The 20,329-nt window shown below is 40.4% G+C and overlaps 1 protein-coding gene across 2 annotated transcripts in view; it reads left to right on the top strand.

Annotated features, from left to right (window-relative positions):
- The window catches only part of Phlpp2 (PH domain and leucine rich repeat protein phosphatase 2), a 63,911-nt gene that overhangs the window by 11,738 nt on the left and 31,844 nt on the right, over positions 1-20,329 (top strand). The window contains exons 3-4 of one of the 2 annotated variants that reach the window (XM_048355172.1): positions 15,214-15,347; positions 18,593-18,783. In XM_048355172.1, coding sequence (XP_048211129.1) covers positions 15,214-15,347; positions 18,593-18,783 — 325 coding nt within the window. Of the gene's footprint in view, positions 1-15,210; positions 15,348-18,592; positions 18,784-20,329 lie in introns of both variants that reach the window. The other variant, XM_048355171.1, reaches the window with a different exon arrangement.

Here is a 20,329-nt window from a genome sequence, read left to right as displayed (position 1 = left end):
AAATAAATAAACAAACAAACAAATAAATAAAATACATATTTGGCTATTTGAATTAGGTGCCAAATAAGAGCTTTTTAAATGGCTGACCATCATGTTTTGTCCTATCTGTTTACTATAATGAAGAAATATCTTGAAACAATTTAAAGCTGTAGCTTCAATACTGTTAAGTGAGAAGTGAAGCTCTCACACCTTGAAAGTGTGGTAATAATAGTAACACCTTTTGCTGAGCTGAAAATTGATGTAATTTTAAAGGTGTAAACTGAGATTTCCTCAGTTTGGACTAAATCCTAAAAAAAGTAGATTAGCATTTGAATGTTTTCCATGTTCTCTACATTTCCTAAATCCATTTGTTCAATAAAAGGATCAGACTGAGTGATCCTTAGGCTTTTCTAAATCTTAACACTGATTCTGATCTAATTTTACCAGGTGGAAAGCCTTGACCTAGATTATAGCTGGTAATGATTGATTGTATTCATTTAAACACATGACTTACTCATTTGTTTACCAATGTGTGCATGTACAAAGATATTAGACATGCTGGTGAAACTCCCCCTGGAACTGTTGTGCTCTTACTACTTGTACAATTAGCTAAAAATCCAGATGTGAAATAGTTTATCATGAGAATCTAATCTGCACTAAAAGTGGAAAGGCTCTTTCTTTCTTTCTTTCTTTCTTTTTGTTTTGCCAGTCCTGGGGCTGAACTCAGGGCCTGAGCACTGTCCCTGGCTTCTTTTTGCTCAAGGCTAGTGCTCTACCACTTGAGCCACAGTGCCACTTCCAGCTTTTTCTATACATGTGATGCTGAGGAATTGAACCCAGGGCTTCATGTATATGAGGCAAGCACTTTACCATTAGGCCATATTCCCAGCCCCAAGGCTGTTTCTTTTTAGCCCTGTATCCTTGATAATTTATAATGAAATAGCTCTTTGAAGACATAATTGACTAGAAAATAATGGGAATGCCATCAAACTGTGGTTTGCCAGAATGTGTATATTTTAATTGTTGGAGTTAGGAGCTCAGGAACTTCTGTAACTACATAACTAAGGATGATGGTGATAGATCCCAGCTAAGATGAGTGCTAGCTCCTGCTAGCCAGTGTGCTTAGTGCTTTATGTACATTTTCATCTTTAAACCTCTACTGGAACTACGGGGGAGATAGCCTCATTCCTTCAGATAAGGAGGACAGACTTTGGTAGAGGTCCAGAAACCTACCCAAGGTCAGGCAGGTACTACCAGGCAGTTGGAATGCCTAACATTCAAAGTAGATATTGAACTTTTCCCTTCCTTGGGAGTAAAGGCTCTGCAGCAAAGGAGCTGGCACAGCTACCTTCTTACTCAGTTTTACTGCTTACTTATGCCTATTTCCATATCTTCTTTAGCTCTTTTGCTCAGCTGTTAATTGCTTAAGTTCAGCCTTCAGTTATCTAATCAGAGGAGTAAGTACTTTCTTTAGAATAGCTTTTTATAAGATAGTTGGCCTTATAAGGCATTATCATTTTGAGAAACTTTTTTGCTGATTACTGGAAGTGTAATGTGTTCATTGAGGAAATTTTGGAATGAAAAAAGCATAAAAAGAAATAATATTCAAATGTCAATGATCTTGTAAGGTAAACTACCTCTATTTTATAGATGTGAAAAATGAGGTTAAGGGGGTTCAGCATCTTAGATTAAGAGTTAAAACTAGGAAGTGTTTGAACATCATGACACCAGATCCCATCCTTGCAAGATTTTCTTTTCTCCAGATCTTTCACATATAACACTTAATAATTACATATTTGGGCTTTTTTTTTTTTTTGGCCAGTCCTGGGCCTTGGACTCAGGGCCTGAGCACTGTCCCTGGCTTCTTCCCGCTCAAGGCTAGCACTCTGCCACTTGAGCCACAGCGCCGCTTCTGGCCGTTTTTTCTGTATATGTGGTGCTGGGGAATCGAACCTAGGGCCTCGTGTATCCGAGGCAGGCACTCTTGCCACTAGGCTATATCCCCAGCCCCTGGGCTTTTTTTTAAATTAAATTTTATATCCTCCTACTTTTCTCTAGTATGTTTTTAGTCAAAAATTAGATGGTAGCAACTGTGATTGATTGTATTTCTTGGTCTTGCATTCTGTCCTATTGGTCTTTACATCTTTTTTTTTTTTTTTTTTTGCCAGTCCTGGGGCTTAAACTCAGGGCTTGAGCACTGTCCCTGGCATCTTTTTACTCAAGGCTAGCACTCTACTACTTGAGCCACAGCACCACTTCTGCCTTTTTCTATATGTATGGTGTTGAGGAATTGAACCCAGGGCTTCATGTATGCAAGGCAAGCAAGCATTCTACAAGTAGGCCATATTCCCAGATCCTTTATATCTTTTTTTTTTTTTTTTGCCAGTCCTGGGCCTTGAACTCAGGGCCTGAGCACTGTCCCTGGCTTCTTTTTTTTGGCTCAAGGCTAGCACTCTGCCACTTGAGCCACAGCGCCATTTCTGGCCATTTTCTATATATGTGGTGCTGAGGAATTGAACCCAGGGCTTCCTGTATACGAGGCAGGCACTCTTGCCAGTAGGCCATATTGCCATCCTTTATATCTATTTTTTGTGTCCATATCAGATTGTTTTTGTTATGGTGGCGCTGTAGTGTAATTGAAGTCCAACATTGTGATACCTCTAACATTGCACTTTTTGGTCAGGATTACTTTTGCTATATGGAGCCTTTTATGTTTCCATATGCATCTTTTAATTGATTTGTCTTTTTCTGTGAAGAATGACATGGGGGTTTTGATACATATTGCATTGAATTATTAGATTCTTTTCAGTAGTATGGCCATTTTCATGATATTAATTCTGTCAATCCAGGAACACGAGCTGTCTTTCCATCTTCTGATGTGATCTTAATTTCTTTCTTTGCTGTTTTATAGTCATTGTAGAGGTCTTTCTAACCTTGTGATTAAATTATACCTAGATATTTACTTTTTAAAATTGTTTTCCTGATTTTTTTTCTCAGTCTGTTCATTGTTGGGCTATAAAAGAGCTATGAGTTTGAATGTTGATTTTGTGTTCTAGTATATTGGCAAAAGTGTTTGATGGTATATTTAGGATTTTTAAAGTATAGTGTCATGTCATCCATAAGTAGGATTAATTTTACTTCTTTCCTCTTTATTCGAACCCCTTTCACTTCTTTTTTGCTTTGACTAGGAATTCTTTTGCATTTTTTTTTTATGAGCTTTTTTTTTTTTATTAATTGGACATAAATTTTTTTACAAGGTGATGTGCAAAGAGGGTGAGGGTGCAGTTACATAGTAGGGCAGTGTGTACATTTCTTATGATATCTTACAACCTGTTTTTCTATCCCTTGTCTAGGTCAGGTTGACATATATGCAATATACAATGTATCAAGAACATATACAGTATTCACAGACTTGGTCTCTACTGTCTCTCCGTCTCCCTTTGTTAACAGTCATATATCAGGGAGATCATGCCCCTTTGTTTTCTGTGTTCTAGGCTTGTCTCACTCAACATTATTTGTTCGAGTTCTGACCATTTCCCTGCAAATAACAATATTTCACCATTCCTAATCGCTATGTAGTATTCCATTGTGTATAAGTACCATATTTTTTGGATCCATTCGTCTGTGGAGGGGCATCTGGGTTGTTTCCATATTTTAGCTATTGTGAATTGTGCCGCGATAAACATGGTAGTACAAATGCCTTTTTGATATCTTGGATTTTGCTGTTTAGGATAGATGCCTAGGAGTGGTATGGCTGGGTCATAGGGTAGGTCTATATTGAGCTTTTTGAGAAACCTCCATACTGTTCTCCAAAGTGGTTGTACTAATTTGCACTCCCACCAACAATGGAGAAGGGTTCCTCTTTCCCCACAGCCCCTCCAGCATTTGTTGTTTCCTGAGTTCAGAGTATAGGCCATTCTAACTGGGGTGAGGTGGTATCTCAGGGTTGTTTTTATTTGCATTTCCTTTACTAGCAGGGATGTTGAGCATTTCCTCATATGTTTCTTTGCCATTTTTATATCTTCTCTTGTGAAGTCTCTCTTTAGCTCTTTTGCCCATTTCCTAATAGGTTTATTGGGCTTGGAGGGGCTTAGTTTTTTGAGTTCTCTGTAGATGACCGATATCAGGCCTTTGTCTGTTGCTGTGCTGGTAAATATCCTTTCCCATATCGTTGGCTGTCTTTCTATTTTGGTGGCTATGTCCTTAGCTGTGCAGAAACTTTTTAATTTGTAGTAGTCCCATTTGTCGAGTCTTTCTCCTATTTGTTGTGCCCCTGGGACTCTATTCAGGAAGTTCCTTCCTGTGCCTATAAGTTCTAGTGTCTTTCCTACTCTGTCCTTCAGTAGTTTCAAGGATTCAGGTCTGATGTTGAGGTCCTTGATCCATTTTGAGTTGATCTTGGTGCATGGTGATAGGCTTGGGTCTACTTTGAGTTTTCTGCATATGGCTGCCCAGTTCTCCCAGCACCAGTAGTTGAAGAGGCTATGTTTATTCCATTGTATATCTTTAGCTCCTTTGTCGAATATCAGTTGGCTGTAAGAGTGCGGTTTTATTTCTGGGTCTTCAGTTCTAATCCATTGGTCTTCTGATCTGTTTTTATACCAATACCATGCTGTTTTTGTTATGATGGCCTTGTAGTAGATCTTGAAGTCAGGTATTGTGATACCTCCTGCATTGCTTTTTTTGCCTAGACTTGCTTTGGCTATTCTAGGTTTTTTGCTGTTCCATATGAATTTATGGATTGGTTTCTCTATTTCAGTGAAGAATGTGGCTGGGATTTTGATAGGTATTGCATTGAATTTGTATAACAATTTGGGCAATATGGCCATTTTCACTATATTGATTCTGCCTACCCATGAGCATGGGAGGTCTTTCCATCTCCTTGTGTCTTCTTTGATTTCCCTTATTAGATTTTTGTAGTTTTCATTGAATAGGTCCGTCACGTCCTTGGTTAAGTTGATCCCTAGGTACTTTATTCTTTTTTTGGCTACTGTAAATGGAATTGTTTCCATAATTTCCTTTTCTGTTTGTCTATTGCTGGTGTACAGAAAAGCTGCTGACTTTTGTGGGTTGATTTTGTATCCTGCTACTTTGCCAAATTGGTTTATTAGGTGTAGGAGTTTGGGTACTGAGGTTTTTGGGTCCTTCAGATACAGGATCATGTCGTCTGCGAATAGGGATAACTTGATTTCTTCCTTGCCGATGTGGATCCCTTTGATGTCCTCCTCTTGCCTTATTGCTATGGCTAGGGATTCCAGCACTATGTTGAACAGAAGTGGGGAGAGTGGGCATCCTTGTCTTGTTCCTGATTTTAGGGGGAATGACTTAAGTTTCTCTCCATTTAATATGATATTAGCAGTTGGTCTGTTGTATATGGCTTTTATTGTTTTGAGGAATGTTCCATCTATTCCTGTTCTCTCCAAAGCTTTTAATAGGTATGGATGTTGTATTTTGTCAAAGGCTTTTTGGGCATCGACTGAGATAACAATGTGATTCTTGATTTTAGTTCTGTTTATGTGGTGAATTACGTTGATTGATTTACGGATGTTGAACCATCCTTGTGACTGAGGGATGAAGCCTACTTGGTCATGATGTATGATATTCTTGATCACTTTCTGGATCCTATTAGCTAATATTTTATTGAGGAGCTTTGCATCTGTGTTCATTAGTGATATTGGTCTGTAGTTCTCTTTTTTTGTTGGGTCTTTGCCTGGTTTGGGAATTAGTATGATATTAGCTTCATAAAATGAGTTTGGGATTTCTCCCTCCATTTCTATTTCGCGGAAGAGTTTGAGGAGTATTGGAGTTAGCTCCTCACTAAAGGTTTTGTAGAATTCGTTGGTGAATCCATCTGGGCCTGGGCTTTTCTTAGTAGGGAGGTTCTTGATTACCTCCTGTATCTCACCGTAAGTTATTGGTTTATTTAGCTGATTTATTTCTTCTTGGTTCAGTTTGGGCAGTTTGTACTTCTCTAAGAATTGATCCATTTCTGTAGAATTATTGTTTTTTGCTGAGTAGAGGTTTTGGAAATAGCTCCTTATGATTGTTTGAATATCGTGTGTACTTGTTGTAATTTTTCCTGTGGAGTCCCTGATTTTACGAATATGAGTCTCTTCTCTTCTTTTTTTTGTAAGTCTTGCAAGGGGTCTGTCAATTTTGTTTATTTTCTCAAAGAACCAGCTTTTAGTCTTATTTATTTGTTGAATGGTCTTTCTATTTTCAATCAGATTTATCTCTTCTTTAATCTTTGTGATCTCTCCCCTCCTAGTCGTTTTAGATTCTGTCATTTCTTGTTTCTCCAGTTGTTTTAGTTTCATCGTGAGGGTATTCACCTGCTCTGCTTCCATTCTTTTAATGTGGGTGCTGAGTGCAATGATCTTGCCCCTCAGTACTGCCTTAGCTGTGTCCCATAGGTTTCTTTGTGATGTGTTTTCTTTGTCATTGTGGCTTATGAATTCGTTGATTTCATCTTTAATTTGATCTGTGGCCCAAGTGTTGGATAGCAGCGTGGGGTTTAGCCTCCAAGAGTGTGTATAGGCTCTGTGGTATCCTTTGTTGTTGAGGGTTACCTTTAATCCACTGTGATCAGATATAATACATGGGATGACGTCAATACTTTTGTATTTGCTGAGGTTCTTTGTGTGGGCTATGACGTGGTCTATTTTGGAATATGATCCATGGGCTGCTGAAAAGAAGGTGTATTGGGTCTCTGTGGGGTGAAAGGTTCTATATAGGTCTGTTAGATCCATTTGGGAAATGGTGTTATTTAGGTCCTCAGCTCCCTTACTAATCCTCTGGGTGTTGGATCTGTCTCTTGGAGAGAGAGGAGTATTAAAGTCACCCACTATGATTGTGTTTGCGTCTATCTTGCTCTGTAATTCTTTGAGAATTTGCTTGACATATGTCGGGCCTCTTTTGTTTGGTGAGTATACATTTATCACCGTGATTTCTTGATTCTGTATTTTTCCTTGTATTAATATGTAGTGTCCTTCTTTGTCTTTTTGAGTGGACTTTAAAGAGAAGTCAAGCTTGTCTGAGATCAGGATGGCTACACCTGCCGTTTTGGTGGATGCATTTGCTTGGTAGATCTTGCTCCATCCTTTCACTCGAAGCCTGTTTTTGTCCCTTGCTGTAAGGTGGGTCTCTTGTAGACAGCAGATGTCAACTTTTTGTTTGCGAATCCATTCTGCCAGTCTGCTCCTCTTTATTGGGGAGTTTAAACCATTTATATTTAGAGAGATCAAGGATAAGGGTGTTTTTTCTCCTTCCATTTTCTTGGTGGGCTGTTTTTTCTTCTTTTTTTTTTTTTTTTTTCTTCTTGTCTTTAGTGAGCTTGTGTTTCTGCTGGACTTTGGCTATTGAAGTTTCTTTCTGGTTCTGTCTGTGTGTCTTTTACGATCTCTGTTGGGTGGGGTTCCCCTCTTAATATTCGCTGTAGGGCTGGTTTTTTATTCACATACTCCTTTAGCTCCTCTTTGGTGTGGAAAGATCTGGTTCTCCCTTCGAATGTGAACTCCAATTTTGCTGGATATTTGATCCGAGGTTGTAAATTGTTATTCTGGAGTACTTGGATGGTGTTCTTCCACTCGCTTCGAGCTTGGTAAGTTTGTGTGGATAAGTCGGATGTTATTCGAATCCTCTTCCCATTGAAAAAAGTTTCCTTCTTCGCTTTGGCTGAATTCAGAATTTGCTCTTTAATCTTGAGGTCTGTAGTCTTGAATATTATGTGCCTTGGGGTGGCTTTCCTGGGGTCTGGCCTGCCAGGTGTCCTATAGGCTTCGGTTACCTGGATGGGGTCCCCTGTGAGATTGGGGAAGTTTTCTGCAATAACTTTATTGAGAACATGATTAAGCCCTCTGCTCTGGTATTCGGCTCCTTCTTCTATTCCAATTATGCGCAGATTATATCTCTTTTCTTTGTCCATTAGTTCCTGGATTAGTCTTCCCTGAAGCTTCACCTTTTCTTGGAGTGTGGTCATTTTCTGGTTGTTGTCAGCTGCTTCATCGTCCAGGCGAGAGATTCTGGATTCTATATGGTCTACTCTTTGTGTCATGGTTTCAATTGCGGAGTTTATGGATGTCAGAGAGCTATTTATGGTTGTCATATCAGCTCTGATCGTGGAGATTTCTTCCTTTAAAGGGTTGTATTTTAAATCTATTTTTTCATGCATTTCAATTCTTAGGATGTGGAGATTTTCTTTAAAGGCAGCTTGCATTGTATCCATTTTTGCTTCCATTTCTTTAAAGCAGGTTTGCATTGTATCCAGTTTTGCTTCCATTTCTTTCTTGGCTTCCTGGGTGTCCTTCCAGATTTCCGCTCTAAATTCCTGGAATTGTTTTCTGATTTCATTTCTGACGCTTTCGATCATTCCTGTTAACATGGCCTCATTTGCTTTTTTAGTCTCCATCTCCTCTTCAGTCGTGCTGCTTTTTGGAGCTGGCGAGTTGGCTTGCCCTTTGATGAACTGAGTTATGTTTCTTTGTGATTTGCGCATCTGGAGATCTGGATGGCTTCTCAGGTTTGGTTTGTAGCTCCTCCCTCCCTCCTGTGTAGACGTGTCTACGACAGCAGGTGCTGTCGCTGTGTCCCCGCCCACCAGTGCAGGGTACGCCTACCAGAGCGGGCGCTGTCGCCGGGGGCCCCGCCCTCCTGTGCGCTGTGCGTCCAGTGCAACAGGCACTTCGGCGGGATATGCCTCCCAGAGCAAGTCCTGGGTTGTTGGGTTGTGCTTGCGCCCTCCCACGAGTCCGTTGGGGGGGGGGGTACGTGTGGGGCCCAGTGGGATCGACTGTCCGGGTGTGGCTTGGCACCTTCAGACCTCACCTCCGCTGCGAGGAGGGGGGACGTGATCAGGCTCAAGTGACCCTGCTGGGCTGGTATTGCCCACCAGCGCCTGTGGTTTTAGTTGTAAGAGTCTGCGAGGTCCAGGCGCCTCAGGTGGGGCTTGCCCTGCGGGCCGTCCCCCGGCCCCTGTTGGGAAGGGGGCGGGGCCGGTTCTGCCAGTTCAGGAACCTGTGGGGTGTTGGTGCTGCTGAACCCTTCCCCTGCTAAACTGACTTCCCAGCACCTGATGGGAGCTTCCCCACCTGATTTGTGGGTTCTTTGTTCCCTCAGGGGTGGGGGAGGGGGGAGGGAGGGCACTCACTTTTGCTGCTTTGTGTGTGTCCCGCGCAGCCGTTGGCCCTCCAGGGGTTGGCTAAGTGTCGTGGTGGCTTCCCTGGTTCCCGATTTCTGCCGCGCTGGGTTCCCTTGTCCAATCCCGGTGTGGACCCGAACTTCTCGTCGCTGCCGGTGTGTCTTGGTCCGCACCCTGCCTTGTGTCCGTGGGGTCTCCCCCTATATGAATTCTGCGCTCCTGGCAGCCTGTCTGCCGATCGCCGTCTTTTGCATTTTTTAAAGTGGGGAGAGTGGACATCTTTGTATTTTCCTGAGTTTAGAAATGAAATGGTTTCAGTTTTTCCTCATTTAATATGATATTGGCTATAGATTTGTCCTGTATATCCTTTATTATTTTGTGATACATTCCTTCTGTTCCTAGTTACTTCATATTTTTTGTCATAAAAGGATCTTGAATTTTGTGAAAGGTTCTGCTTCATCTGAAATGTTCATGGCATTTTTGTCCTCAATGCTGTTTATGTGCAGTATTATGTTTATTGATTAACATATGCTGAGCATCCTTGCATACCTGGATGAAACCAACTAGATCATGGTTTATCTTACTAATCATATGTTATTGAATTTGGTTTGCAAGTATTTTATTGAGAATTTTTGCATATATGTTCATCAAGAAGGTTGTTCTGTAATTCTTTTTTATGGGTTACGTTCTTGTCCCATTTTTGGATGATGTCATACTTTACTTGGCTCTTCTGTTGGGTTGTTGAAGTGACACGTGCCTGACTAGTGAAGCTTCGAGTAATAATTGCCTTATGTCTGAAAGGTTGTAACAAGATCATATGTAATAAAATGGATTGCCCTTTGACTCATGGTCATGTATCTGCTATTATTCTTAGTCATCAAAATGACTAAGATTTCTGAGTGTTTGATAGCCATCTTTTAAGATAAGATGAGAACAAATAGGATGCTTGTAGAGATAGCACTTGTGGGTTTGGGCTCCTGAGTTCTAATCTTTCTGTCCTTGACTTGCTTGGTGACTTTTTACAAATTATTTAAAAAAATGTTTTTAGCCACTGCGCATAGCTCTAATTCCAGCTACTTTAGAGCCAGGGATCAAGAGGATCATGATTTGAGGTCAGCTGGAATAATAATCATGACTCCATCTCAACTAAACTGAACATAATGGTATGGGCCTGGGATCCCAGTTAGGCAGGAGGCACAAGTAAGAGGATCATAGTCCCACACTGGCCCTGGGCAAAAGCAAAGACCCTATTACAAAATAAAACAACAACAACAAAAAAGAGTTAGAGCTGAAGTCAAGGCTGAGTTCAAACCCCAGTACTGCCAAAAAAAAAGTTTCTTATGGGGCTGGGGATATAGCCTAGTGGCAAGAGTGCCTGCCTCGGATACACAAGGCCCTAGGTTCGATTCCCCAGCACCACATATACAGAAAACGGCCAGAAGCAGCGCTGTGGCTCAAGTGGCAGAGTGCTAGCCTTGAGCCGGAAGAAGCCAGGGACAGTGCTTAGGCCCTGAGTCCAAGGCCCAGGACTGGCCAAAAAAAAAAAAAAGTTTTGTTTCTCAGTGCTGAAGGTCAAACCTAAGATTCAAGCACTATACATACACTGATCTACAGTCCCATCCTGTTTACTATATTTTGAAATGGAATAAAAAGTTATGTTTATGGATAGATACAGAACTAATTTCTAACGACAAAGAGAAGAGGCATTTCTTCTTTATTTCTTGCTATGTATTCCAATACTATTTTGAAACTTTACACCCATGTTACATATTATAAAGGTGCAATATAAATAAATCTTTTGTTTTGAAGCCATTTTTTCACATTTTCAGTATGTATCATACAGATAATGATAGGTTATTTAATTGGCAGTGTTTTTTTCTTATTGCAGTATCATCTGGCTTACTGTGATGCATTTTTGATACTGTCAGGGTTAGTGGTGATTTAACTTAAAGGGCATGGTACCCACCAAGACTACCCTTACACTGGACTATAGCAGCTCTTCTGGAGTCTTTAAGCTACCTGTACTTCTGAACAACTAGCTACAAATTTGGAACTTCCCATGAGTCCTTCAGGTCCAAATATTCATTGGAAAGACTCAACAGAGCTCAGGGAAGCACAGGATTTAGGTGTATAATTTTAATATAAATCAGACTGAGATAATTGAAGAGAAACATGGTATGAAGGCTAGGAGGGTACAGAGCTTCCTGCCTTTGTCCCTATGATGTCCCTCCAGCCACACTGAATCAAGTGTTCACTAACCAGGAAGTTCCATTGAGCTTCTACAGAATTGATTGATTGTGTGTGTGTGTGTGTGTGTGTGTGTGTGTGTGTGTGTGGTACTTGGGCTTGAACTCAGGACCTGAGTTTTCTCCCTGAGACTCTCTATGTTCAAGGATAGCACTCCACCACTTGAGCCACAATGCCACTCCCAGCTTTTTCTGAATATTTTATTGGAGATAAGAGTCTTATGGCCTTTCCTGCCCAGGCTGGCTTCAAACCATGATCCTCAGATCTCAGCCTCCTGAGTAGCGAGGATTATAGGCATGGGCCACTAATACCCAGTTTCTACAGAGATTTAAATTGGAATTCTATTATAAAGGCATGACTGGTTGAATTATTGTCCATGTGATTGAACTCATGTGTGTCCCCATTTTTCACCCACCCAAGTTAGGCTGGCACAAGGTTCTTACTGATGGTTGGTCTTTCTGGTGTCCAGGTCTCATGCTACATCACCTTGTCTCTTAGCATAAATCAGGGGTGGGTCTTTGAATAAAAAGATACTTCTATTCAGCATTTACAGTTTTGTTTCCCAGAAGACAGGAACAAAGGCCAGTTACACTTTTTATTATACAATGGTAGCACATAAAAAATAGTGTTTCTACCAGGCGCTGGCGGCTCATGCTTGTAATTCTAGCTATTCAGGAGGATGAGATCTGAGGATAGTCATTCAAAGCCAGCCCAGGCAGGAAAACTTCACTCTTACCACCAATTAACCACCATGTAAAGTGCTAATCCTGAGCAAAAGAGCTCTGGGACAGTGCCCATGCCCTGAGTTCAAGCCCCATCACTGACACATAACTAAATGAATAGTGTTTCTTTTGAATGATGGTGTATTATATGTGATGGAATACAGTAATTTAAAAGCATGACCTTTTAGGTTCCATGGTATCAGTAATAGATATGTAGAATGGTCTGAGCTCTCTTCTGAATAAATTAGCAATAAAAAATTAATGTTGTTCGCCTGAAAGATTGACTTTGTAATCAAACAAACACCAGTTTAAATACTGTCATTGGGTACTACTTGTGAGACTTTTTGAACCTCATTTTTTTTTTTTTGGCCAGTCCTGGGGCTTGAACTCAGGGCCAGGGCACTGTGCCTGAGCTTCTTTTGCTCAGGGTAGCACTTTACCATTTGAACCACAGCGCCACTTCCAGTTTTTTTCTGTTTATGTGGTACTGAGGAATGGAATCCAGGGCTTTGTGCATGCTAGGCAAGCACTCTACCACTAAGCCACATTCTTAGCTCTGAACCTCATTTTTCTTATTGCAAAATACACATGGTTTTGTAATACCTTATATATCTTCAGCATAGTATGAGGTATGATCTATCCTTAATTGTTTGTATTTTCATTAGTCTCTATATTGCTGATTTTAACATTTACAGATTTTATCTTTATAGGTGTCCAGGAATTCAGTTTTAATCTAAATTTGATATAGAGAATGGTTCTGTGCTTTGTTAGGCTCTTTGCTTCAATATTTCTTGTGTTGAATTTTAATAGGGTATGCTTCTAGAACTATTACTGTCAAGTACTAGTCTATTTTGTTTTCTTGTATTTGTTTTTCAAACAGTCTTGCTGTGTACTCCAGGCTGACCTGAAACTGGTGATCTTTAGTCTGTACCTCTCAAGTGCTGAGGTGATAAAGAATACACCACCATGCCTGAATAGAAAGAACTATGATTGATTAATTGATTGATTGACTCTAAGTGTGTGTAGGATTGAGCCCAAGGCCTTGTACATGCTAGGCAAATGTTCTGCCACTGAGTGGTATTCTGAACCCCTAACTAGAACTCTTGTGATATTTTGGTATTCCCTCCTTTTTTTTTGGTCGGTTGTGGGGCTTGAACTCAGGGCCTAGGCACTGTCCCTGAGCTTTTCTCCTCAAGGCTAGTGCTCTACCACTTCGAGCTACGGCTCCACTTTTTGTGATATTTTGGAATGCAATTTACTGTCCTCTTAACTATGATTGCTATTTAGAATAACAAGTGCAGGAAAATGCGACTGTTGGATAAGAGCCATAATCTGCTGTGGCTGGGTGAAATTGTCATGCATGTAATGCAGACTCACATGTACACAGAAGTCCTCTTGTTTAAAGAAGTTCACATGTTGAGCATTATGTTTAGTTGCCACTGTCACTCATCTCCATCTATATATAAGATAATTTCTCTGGTATGTGAGAGATTTAACAAGTAGCTAAAAGCTTTTGGAAATTTACAGCAAAAAATTGAATAAAAAGCATATTGTAGCATTTCCACCTCCTCACAACTATCTCCCTGAGTTTTGTGATTAATGGAATTAATTTCTCATTTTACTTGTTTTGTACTTTTAAAAATATTACTTGTTTACTTATTTATGCTAAATCAATGAAAGCAGATATAATAGTTTTTAGCTTTAGGGAAACTTCTTTTTTTTTTTTTAAGTGAGACTATGTAAAGGTTTATGAAATCTACAAAAACTTGTCATGTAACATATGTCAGAATTAGGTTGACATTTTCTCATTTTTCTAGAGAGAAATAGGTAATTTGAGTGAGAATTTATTTGAAAGCGTAATTATGAATATGCGATTGTTACATGGAATTATATTATTTAAATACATTAAATTCTGTCTCCCAGAATAGTCGGACTCAGACTTAAGTTTTAAAAGATTATAATGAGACATTGCCCCAAATGAAATGTACTCATTTCCTGACTTATGAAGTGGTAATCCCTCTGCACAGTATCTTAATAATAAAATGAAAAAAATTAAAATAAGATTATAGTAGGCAGTGGCCAAATTTGACTTTTATAGGAGACGTATACAAAATATCTGTGACAGTCATCTAGTTCCCTGTGAGTACTTTTGTTTTGAGTGTGTGTGGGTGCTGGGGTTTTGAACTCTGTGCCTAGCCCTTTCTAGACAGGCACTCTACCACTTGAGTCATATCCCTACCCTTTTTTTTGCTTCAGTTATTTTTTAGGTAGGGTCTTGTGTTTGGGCCGAGGACTGGCCTCAGACTTTAATTCTCCTCCCTTTTAGTTCGGACAGCAGGTTTTCAAAGGACTCTTGAGGGATCTCTGAGATTCTTTTAAGGTATGTGTGAGGTCCAAATTATTTTATAGTTAGGTATTTTCTTCATTTGCAACCCCTTATGTATGCAGTGGAGCTTCACAAAAGAAGATTTCAGAATCCAACTGTTTTCCATTAAACCAGCTCTTGAGAAATATACACAATGTAAGACAATGCCACTCTTAATTTTTCTTTTCCTGTGCTAACACTGGTGCTTGAATTCAGGGCCTCACACTCTTGCTTAGCTTTTTGGTGCTCTGCCACTTGAGCCATACCCCCACTTCAAGCTTTTTGCTGATTAGTTGGAGATAAGAGTCTCTCAGATTTGTCTGCAAGGGCTGGCTTTGAACCACAATCCTCATGTCTTAGCTTCCTGAATAGGTAGGATTACATTTGTGAGCCACTGGTGCCACTGGTGTTTTTGAAAACATATTTTTAAAATGTTACATTAACACACAATGAGCATATTATTGTCATTTAATGTGAATAAGTACTTGAAAACCCTCAATTTTGCTAAAATTCTCATTTTAGTAAATATCAATATATATATATAACCCATGTAAACAAACTTCGGGGACGTCAAAGAATATAAAGAGACCTTGAGATCTCAAAGTTTGAAAATGACTTGTTTGGTAGTTGTCTCATATGCTACTAGAGAAGATCTTTATTTTGAAATAAAAACTAAGTATATTTATTGAAAGATATATAAAATTAAAAATAGTAGTTTTATTTTTTACTTACTATTTTTTTTTTTTTTTGAATTGTGGAAGCAGAAAACTGGAACCTACCGAGCAACCTCTTCAGATTGTTTATGACTACTTATCTAGGCTGGGATTTGATGATCCTGTGCGCATACAAGAGGAGGCTACAAATCCTGACCTCAGCTGTATGATTCGGTTTTATGGTGGTAAGCATTTATGAATGGTTTTGTGAATGTCTTCACTACTTTTAAGTTGGTTGTTTATGTTTTCATCTACCCTCAGGTTTTTTTCCTTGAAGTTCTGGGTTTTAAACTCGGCCTTGTGCTGTTTCTAGGCAGGTGCTTTACCAGTTGAACTCTGTCCTAAGCCCTTCAATATTTTTTTTTTTTTCTTTTTATCATCCTGGGGCTTGTACTCAGGGCCTGGGCACTGTCCCTGAGCCTCTTTGAGCTCAAGGCTGTCATTCTACCACTTGAGCCACAGCACCATTTCTGGCTCTTTTGAGTAGTTTATTGGAGATAAGAGACTCACAGGGACTTTTCTGCCCCTGCTATATTTGGGCTAGCTTTGAACCATGATCTTCAGATCTCAGCCTCCTGAGTAGCTAGGATTACAGGTGTGAGCCACTAGCATCTGGCTTGGTCAACTTTTTGAAGTGTGATAATGTCATAGACATAGTAAGTTGATAGTACCACTTGACCTCTTGCAGTTTTAAATTAATAAGATCTACTTACTAAAGAATTAAAATATTAATGTAGGCATAACTATGTGTTAAGATTCCCTGTTCTAATTTCCTAAATTATTTAGTTTATTTAGTGCTAGTCCTGGTGCTTGAACTTGGGGTCTGGGTGCTGTCCCTGAGCTTTTTTAGTCAAGGCTGGTGCTCTGTACTTCATTAGGTATACATCTCCATAGGGCTGTATGGCAGCTAGCTATCCTCAGTAATTGGAAGCCCCCTCCTTCCCCATGGATATCTCAGTAATGGTAATTTCTCTTTTATGACAAGTCAACACTGTAGAGAGAGGAATGGGAACTAGACTCTTAACCTTTCAAGGGAGGAGTATCAGAAAATGTGCGAACACATTAAAAACCATCTCAAAAAAGTATGTTTCCCTCTCATCTTGCTCGAATTCTGAATCCAGACAGAGGCAAAATATTTTTTAAATATTCTCTTAGAAGTAAATAGCTTAGTAATGAGCCATATACTCCTTGGTTATTGCCTGGGGCCATGAGTGTGCTACCAGTTTTGGCATCTTTGGCTCATGATGGTGAGATCTAAGTGAGCCAGAGGAGGATGAATCTGGTAGCAAGGTAGATAATGCAGGTTTGAATTAAAAGGGATCTGAATTAGGGAATAGGAAACAATTTTTTTTGTAAGAGACTCTCCAAAAGAATGATCAGTGAATTAATGGTTGTCAGAAACAGGAAATGGAGGAAGAGAACCCAAGAGTAGCAACCAACTCTGATTGTCAGACTGAGTGACTTCAGGAGATGTAAAAAGGAGTTGTTTTGTAGGGATGATGACAGCTTAATTTTTTTTTTTTTTTTTGCCAATCCTGGGGCTTGAACTCAGGGCCTGAGTACTGTCCCTGGCTTCTTTTAGCTCAAGGCTAGCACTCTACCACTTAAACCATAGCGCCATATGGCTTTTTCTGTTGATGTGGTTCTGAGGATTCAAACCCAGAGCTTCGTGCATGCTAGGCAAGCACTCTACTGCTAAACCACTCCCAGCACATGACAGCTTAATTTTAAGTGGTGGTGAATACCCATTTGGACATGTCCATCAGGTAGCTGTAAACTACCTGTACTGTAAAACTGGAGCTTCAGAAATATAGATCTGGTAGAACCAACCACCCTAAGGAAGGTGGAATTTAGAATATAAGTTAGAAGGGTTGCTTACTATATGAGGAGAAATGGCATCTAATAAGTCTCGTATTGACATACAGGACTTTATTGAGTAATATAATTCTGAGGCTTTTGAAGTAGCCTCAGTCATTTCCATATACTGCATGAGGGAAACACCTAGTTAAGTTGGCAAAGTGATGTGGATGTTACACTGTCAATTGTGTGGGAATGCGTACAGTGCACCCTTGCACCCTGGTTTTCCAACTCTGTTTACTGTTTGCTTTTTGCTCCTCTCATTTCTGTGAATGGTACTTGTCTGTTTAGAATTGTATCTATCTGTCTCAATGTCTTTTTGACTGTATCTCAGTCATATGATGATGTCTGATGATAGGGAGAGTGCTTGAAGAAAGAGAAGCTTGTATACACATGTGTCGCCTTCCCCTTACTGTGATGGGAGCACTTCATTCAAATATCATCCATAATCCTCATGAAGGATGGAGTTAGAGAATGGTATACAGAGTGAGAGAACTTCCATAGTCTTCACTGTCTTCTTTCTGAAGTAGACAGATAGCATTAGTGGCTGTCATTGATTCCATACTTTGTATGTAAAACTGTGCTTACTATTGCACTATTATTTTTCAAAGAACTCCATGAAGGTAGGGAGTTAATAATCTTCAAACTGCCAGGCACTAGTGGCTCATACCTGTAATCCTAGCTATTCAGCAGGCTGAGATCTGAGGATCACAGTTCAAAGCAAGCTTGGGCAGGAAAGTCCATATGACTCTTATCTCCCCAGTTAACCACCAGAAAACTGGAAGAGGCACTGTGGCTCAAAGTGCTAGCATGCTAGCCTTCCACAAAAGAGCTCAGGGACAGCACTCAGGCCCTGAGTTGAAGCCCCAAGACAGACCAAAAAATAAAATAAAATAAAATAAAATATATATATATCAAACCCAAACTGTGAATCACGATGCAGTGATGGAATGCAAATTTTGTAAGTAAAGAAAGGAAAATCGGAACTTGGAATGTGGCTTAGTGGTAGGGTGCTTGCCTAGCATGCATGAAGCCCTGGGTTCGATTCCTCATTATCACCTAAACAGAAAAAGCCGAAAGTGGCACTGTGGCCCCTGTGGTAGAGTACTGGCCTTGTACAAAACAAAAGAAGCTCAGGGACAGGGCCCAGGTTGAATTCAAGCCCCAGGGCTGGCAAAAAATAAAATAAAAAAGAAAGGACAATCAGTAAGACAAAGTAACTGTCAGAACTGGGATTCAAATTCAGTTGTGTCTGACTCCAAAGTCCATGATCTTAACCTCTCTGCCATACTGCTTTTCTCTGCATGTTTGTGAGAAATGGCTATATGAAGAAGGGTTAACAGTTACATCTGAAGTGAAGTGTTAATCTGTACATCAAAAGTTACAAGTATTTCCACTATGTGAGTGAGGAGTGTTATTTTGGGACTGAGATCTTACTTTGTAAAATCCATATTGCTTGGTTACTTATATCTATAAATAAGATTGCTGAATGCTGGCACATAATACTCTCCTTTTCCCTTCCAGTTCTATGCTACTTTAAACAGTAGATTCTGAAGTACTGTTTTCTTTTCAGAAAAACCATGCCAGATGGATCATCTGGATCGAATCCTACTGTCTGGCATCTATAATGTACGCAAAGGAAAGACTCAGCTGCATAAGTGGGCTGAACGCCTAGTTGTTCTCTGTGGTACCTGCCTTATTGTTTCCTCAGTAAAGGACTGTCAAACAGGAAAGATGCACATTTTGCCTTTGGTTGGGGGAAAGGTAAGAGTCACAAAAATGAGTTATTTATTAGATCATTAAGAAAATTGAACTGGGACTATATAACTCAGTGATAGGCTAGCTTGATATAGCGTAGCTTGAGATTTAATCTCCAGAACAGAAAATGAAAAAGGGGAAAAAATTAAGAAAGTATCACAAAGTTTTCATAGTTTTTTTCCCATGTCTTTTCTAAGAAGCCAATATGAACATGATTCAAGATTGTGTCTCTGGGAGATTTTGATGACATCAGTGTCCCTAAATCCTACTGCAGAACTGCCTCTACTGAAACAGCTTTGATTTCACTGCTAGGCACTGATCTAGTTGCCAATAACAACACCAGGAGTAGACAAGGATACTTCCATGAGAAACTGTCTTTGGAAACTAGAACTTAGCTACCAATATCAGTTCCAAAAATAGATTCCTTCTAGTTTCTTTCTTTTCCTCGCTAGCTTAGGACTGAGAGTCTGGGGTGGTCATGAGCCTCAGTGCAGCAACCAGAGAGATACGCCACTTGTGCATCTTTCCTGGAGGGTTTGCCCTCCCAGAAAAGGAGTGTACCTACTGTAGGGGATGGCTATTCCTTTAAGACCGGGGCGGCTGCTAGCTAGCCTGTCCCACCTCCTTCAGATTCCGAAACTGGAAGAGAAGCCGTGGTGAGCACGTGTGTCAGGATGGCGCCCCTTGAGCCAGAGGCAGAGCCAAGAGGTCTCCGCCTCTGCGGGAAGTTCCGTGACATCACCGTAATGGACACGCTCATTAGCCTATCGTTGGCACCTGGCCAGTCCCTCTCCTTCGCGGGTCACTGCTGGTATAAGTGTATTTGCCCTCCCCCTTATTAAACCAGAACACCCCTTGAGGGTTCTCCGAGAAGTCCACGTTCCCATGTCTTCCTTGGGAAGTATGGGGAAGGGGGCAGGGCGTCCCGCAACCACACGCTGACCGAGGCTGCACGTGGCCTTTGCTCCCGCAGTTAATCCCTACTGGCCAGGGGATGTGTTGAGGGCGATAGAGGACCACACGGGAGAGGCGGGTAGGCCCAGGACCTCTACGCGGACGGAGGTAGAGCTAAGGCCGGCACCTACTAGTTAAAAAAACAGTGACTGGTGACCATAAACACGCATGTTAATATTTAAAGAAAGCTATATATAATTTTATTCTGTTTGACTATTGAATAGCATAAATAATTAAAGAGGACTTCAACGCTGGGCACTGGTGGCTCATGTCTGTAATCCTAGCTACTTAGAAAGTTGAGATCTGAGGATTGAGATTTGAAGCCAGCCTGGGTAGAAAAGTCAAGGTGACTCTTATCTAGAATTAACCATTCCCAAATCAGAAGTGGAGCTGTGGCTCAAAGTGGTAGAGTACTAGCCTTGAGCACAAAAGCTCAGGGACAGTACTCAGGCTCTGTGTTTAAGCCCCAAGACTGCTATACACACACGCATGCGCACACACACACGATAAATACGTGAAAAGACATAATTGTGTCTTGAAATACAGAGTAAAAATATAAAGTGGTTAGTAGGTCTGAAAATGTAGGCTTGCTGGTTTC

The sequence above is a fragment of the Perognathus longimembris genome, chromosome 10 (assembly GCF_023159225.1).
Source record: "Perognathus longimembris pacificus isolate PPM17 chromosome 10, ASM2315922v1, whole genome shotgun sequence".
Classification (NCBI taxonomy): Eukaryota; Metazoa; Chordata; class Mammalia; order Rodentia; family Heteromyidae; genus Perognathus; species Perognathus longimembris.
The sequence above is the reverse complement of the archived record's forward strand: the minus strand, read 5'-3'. Positions and strand labels throughout refer to the sequence as shown.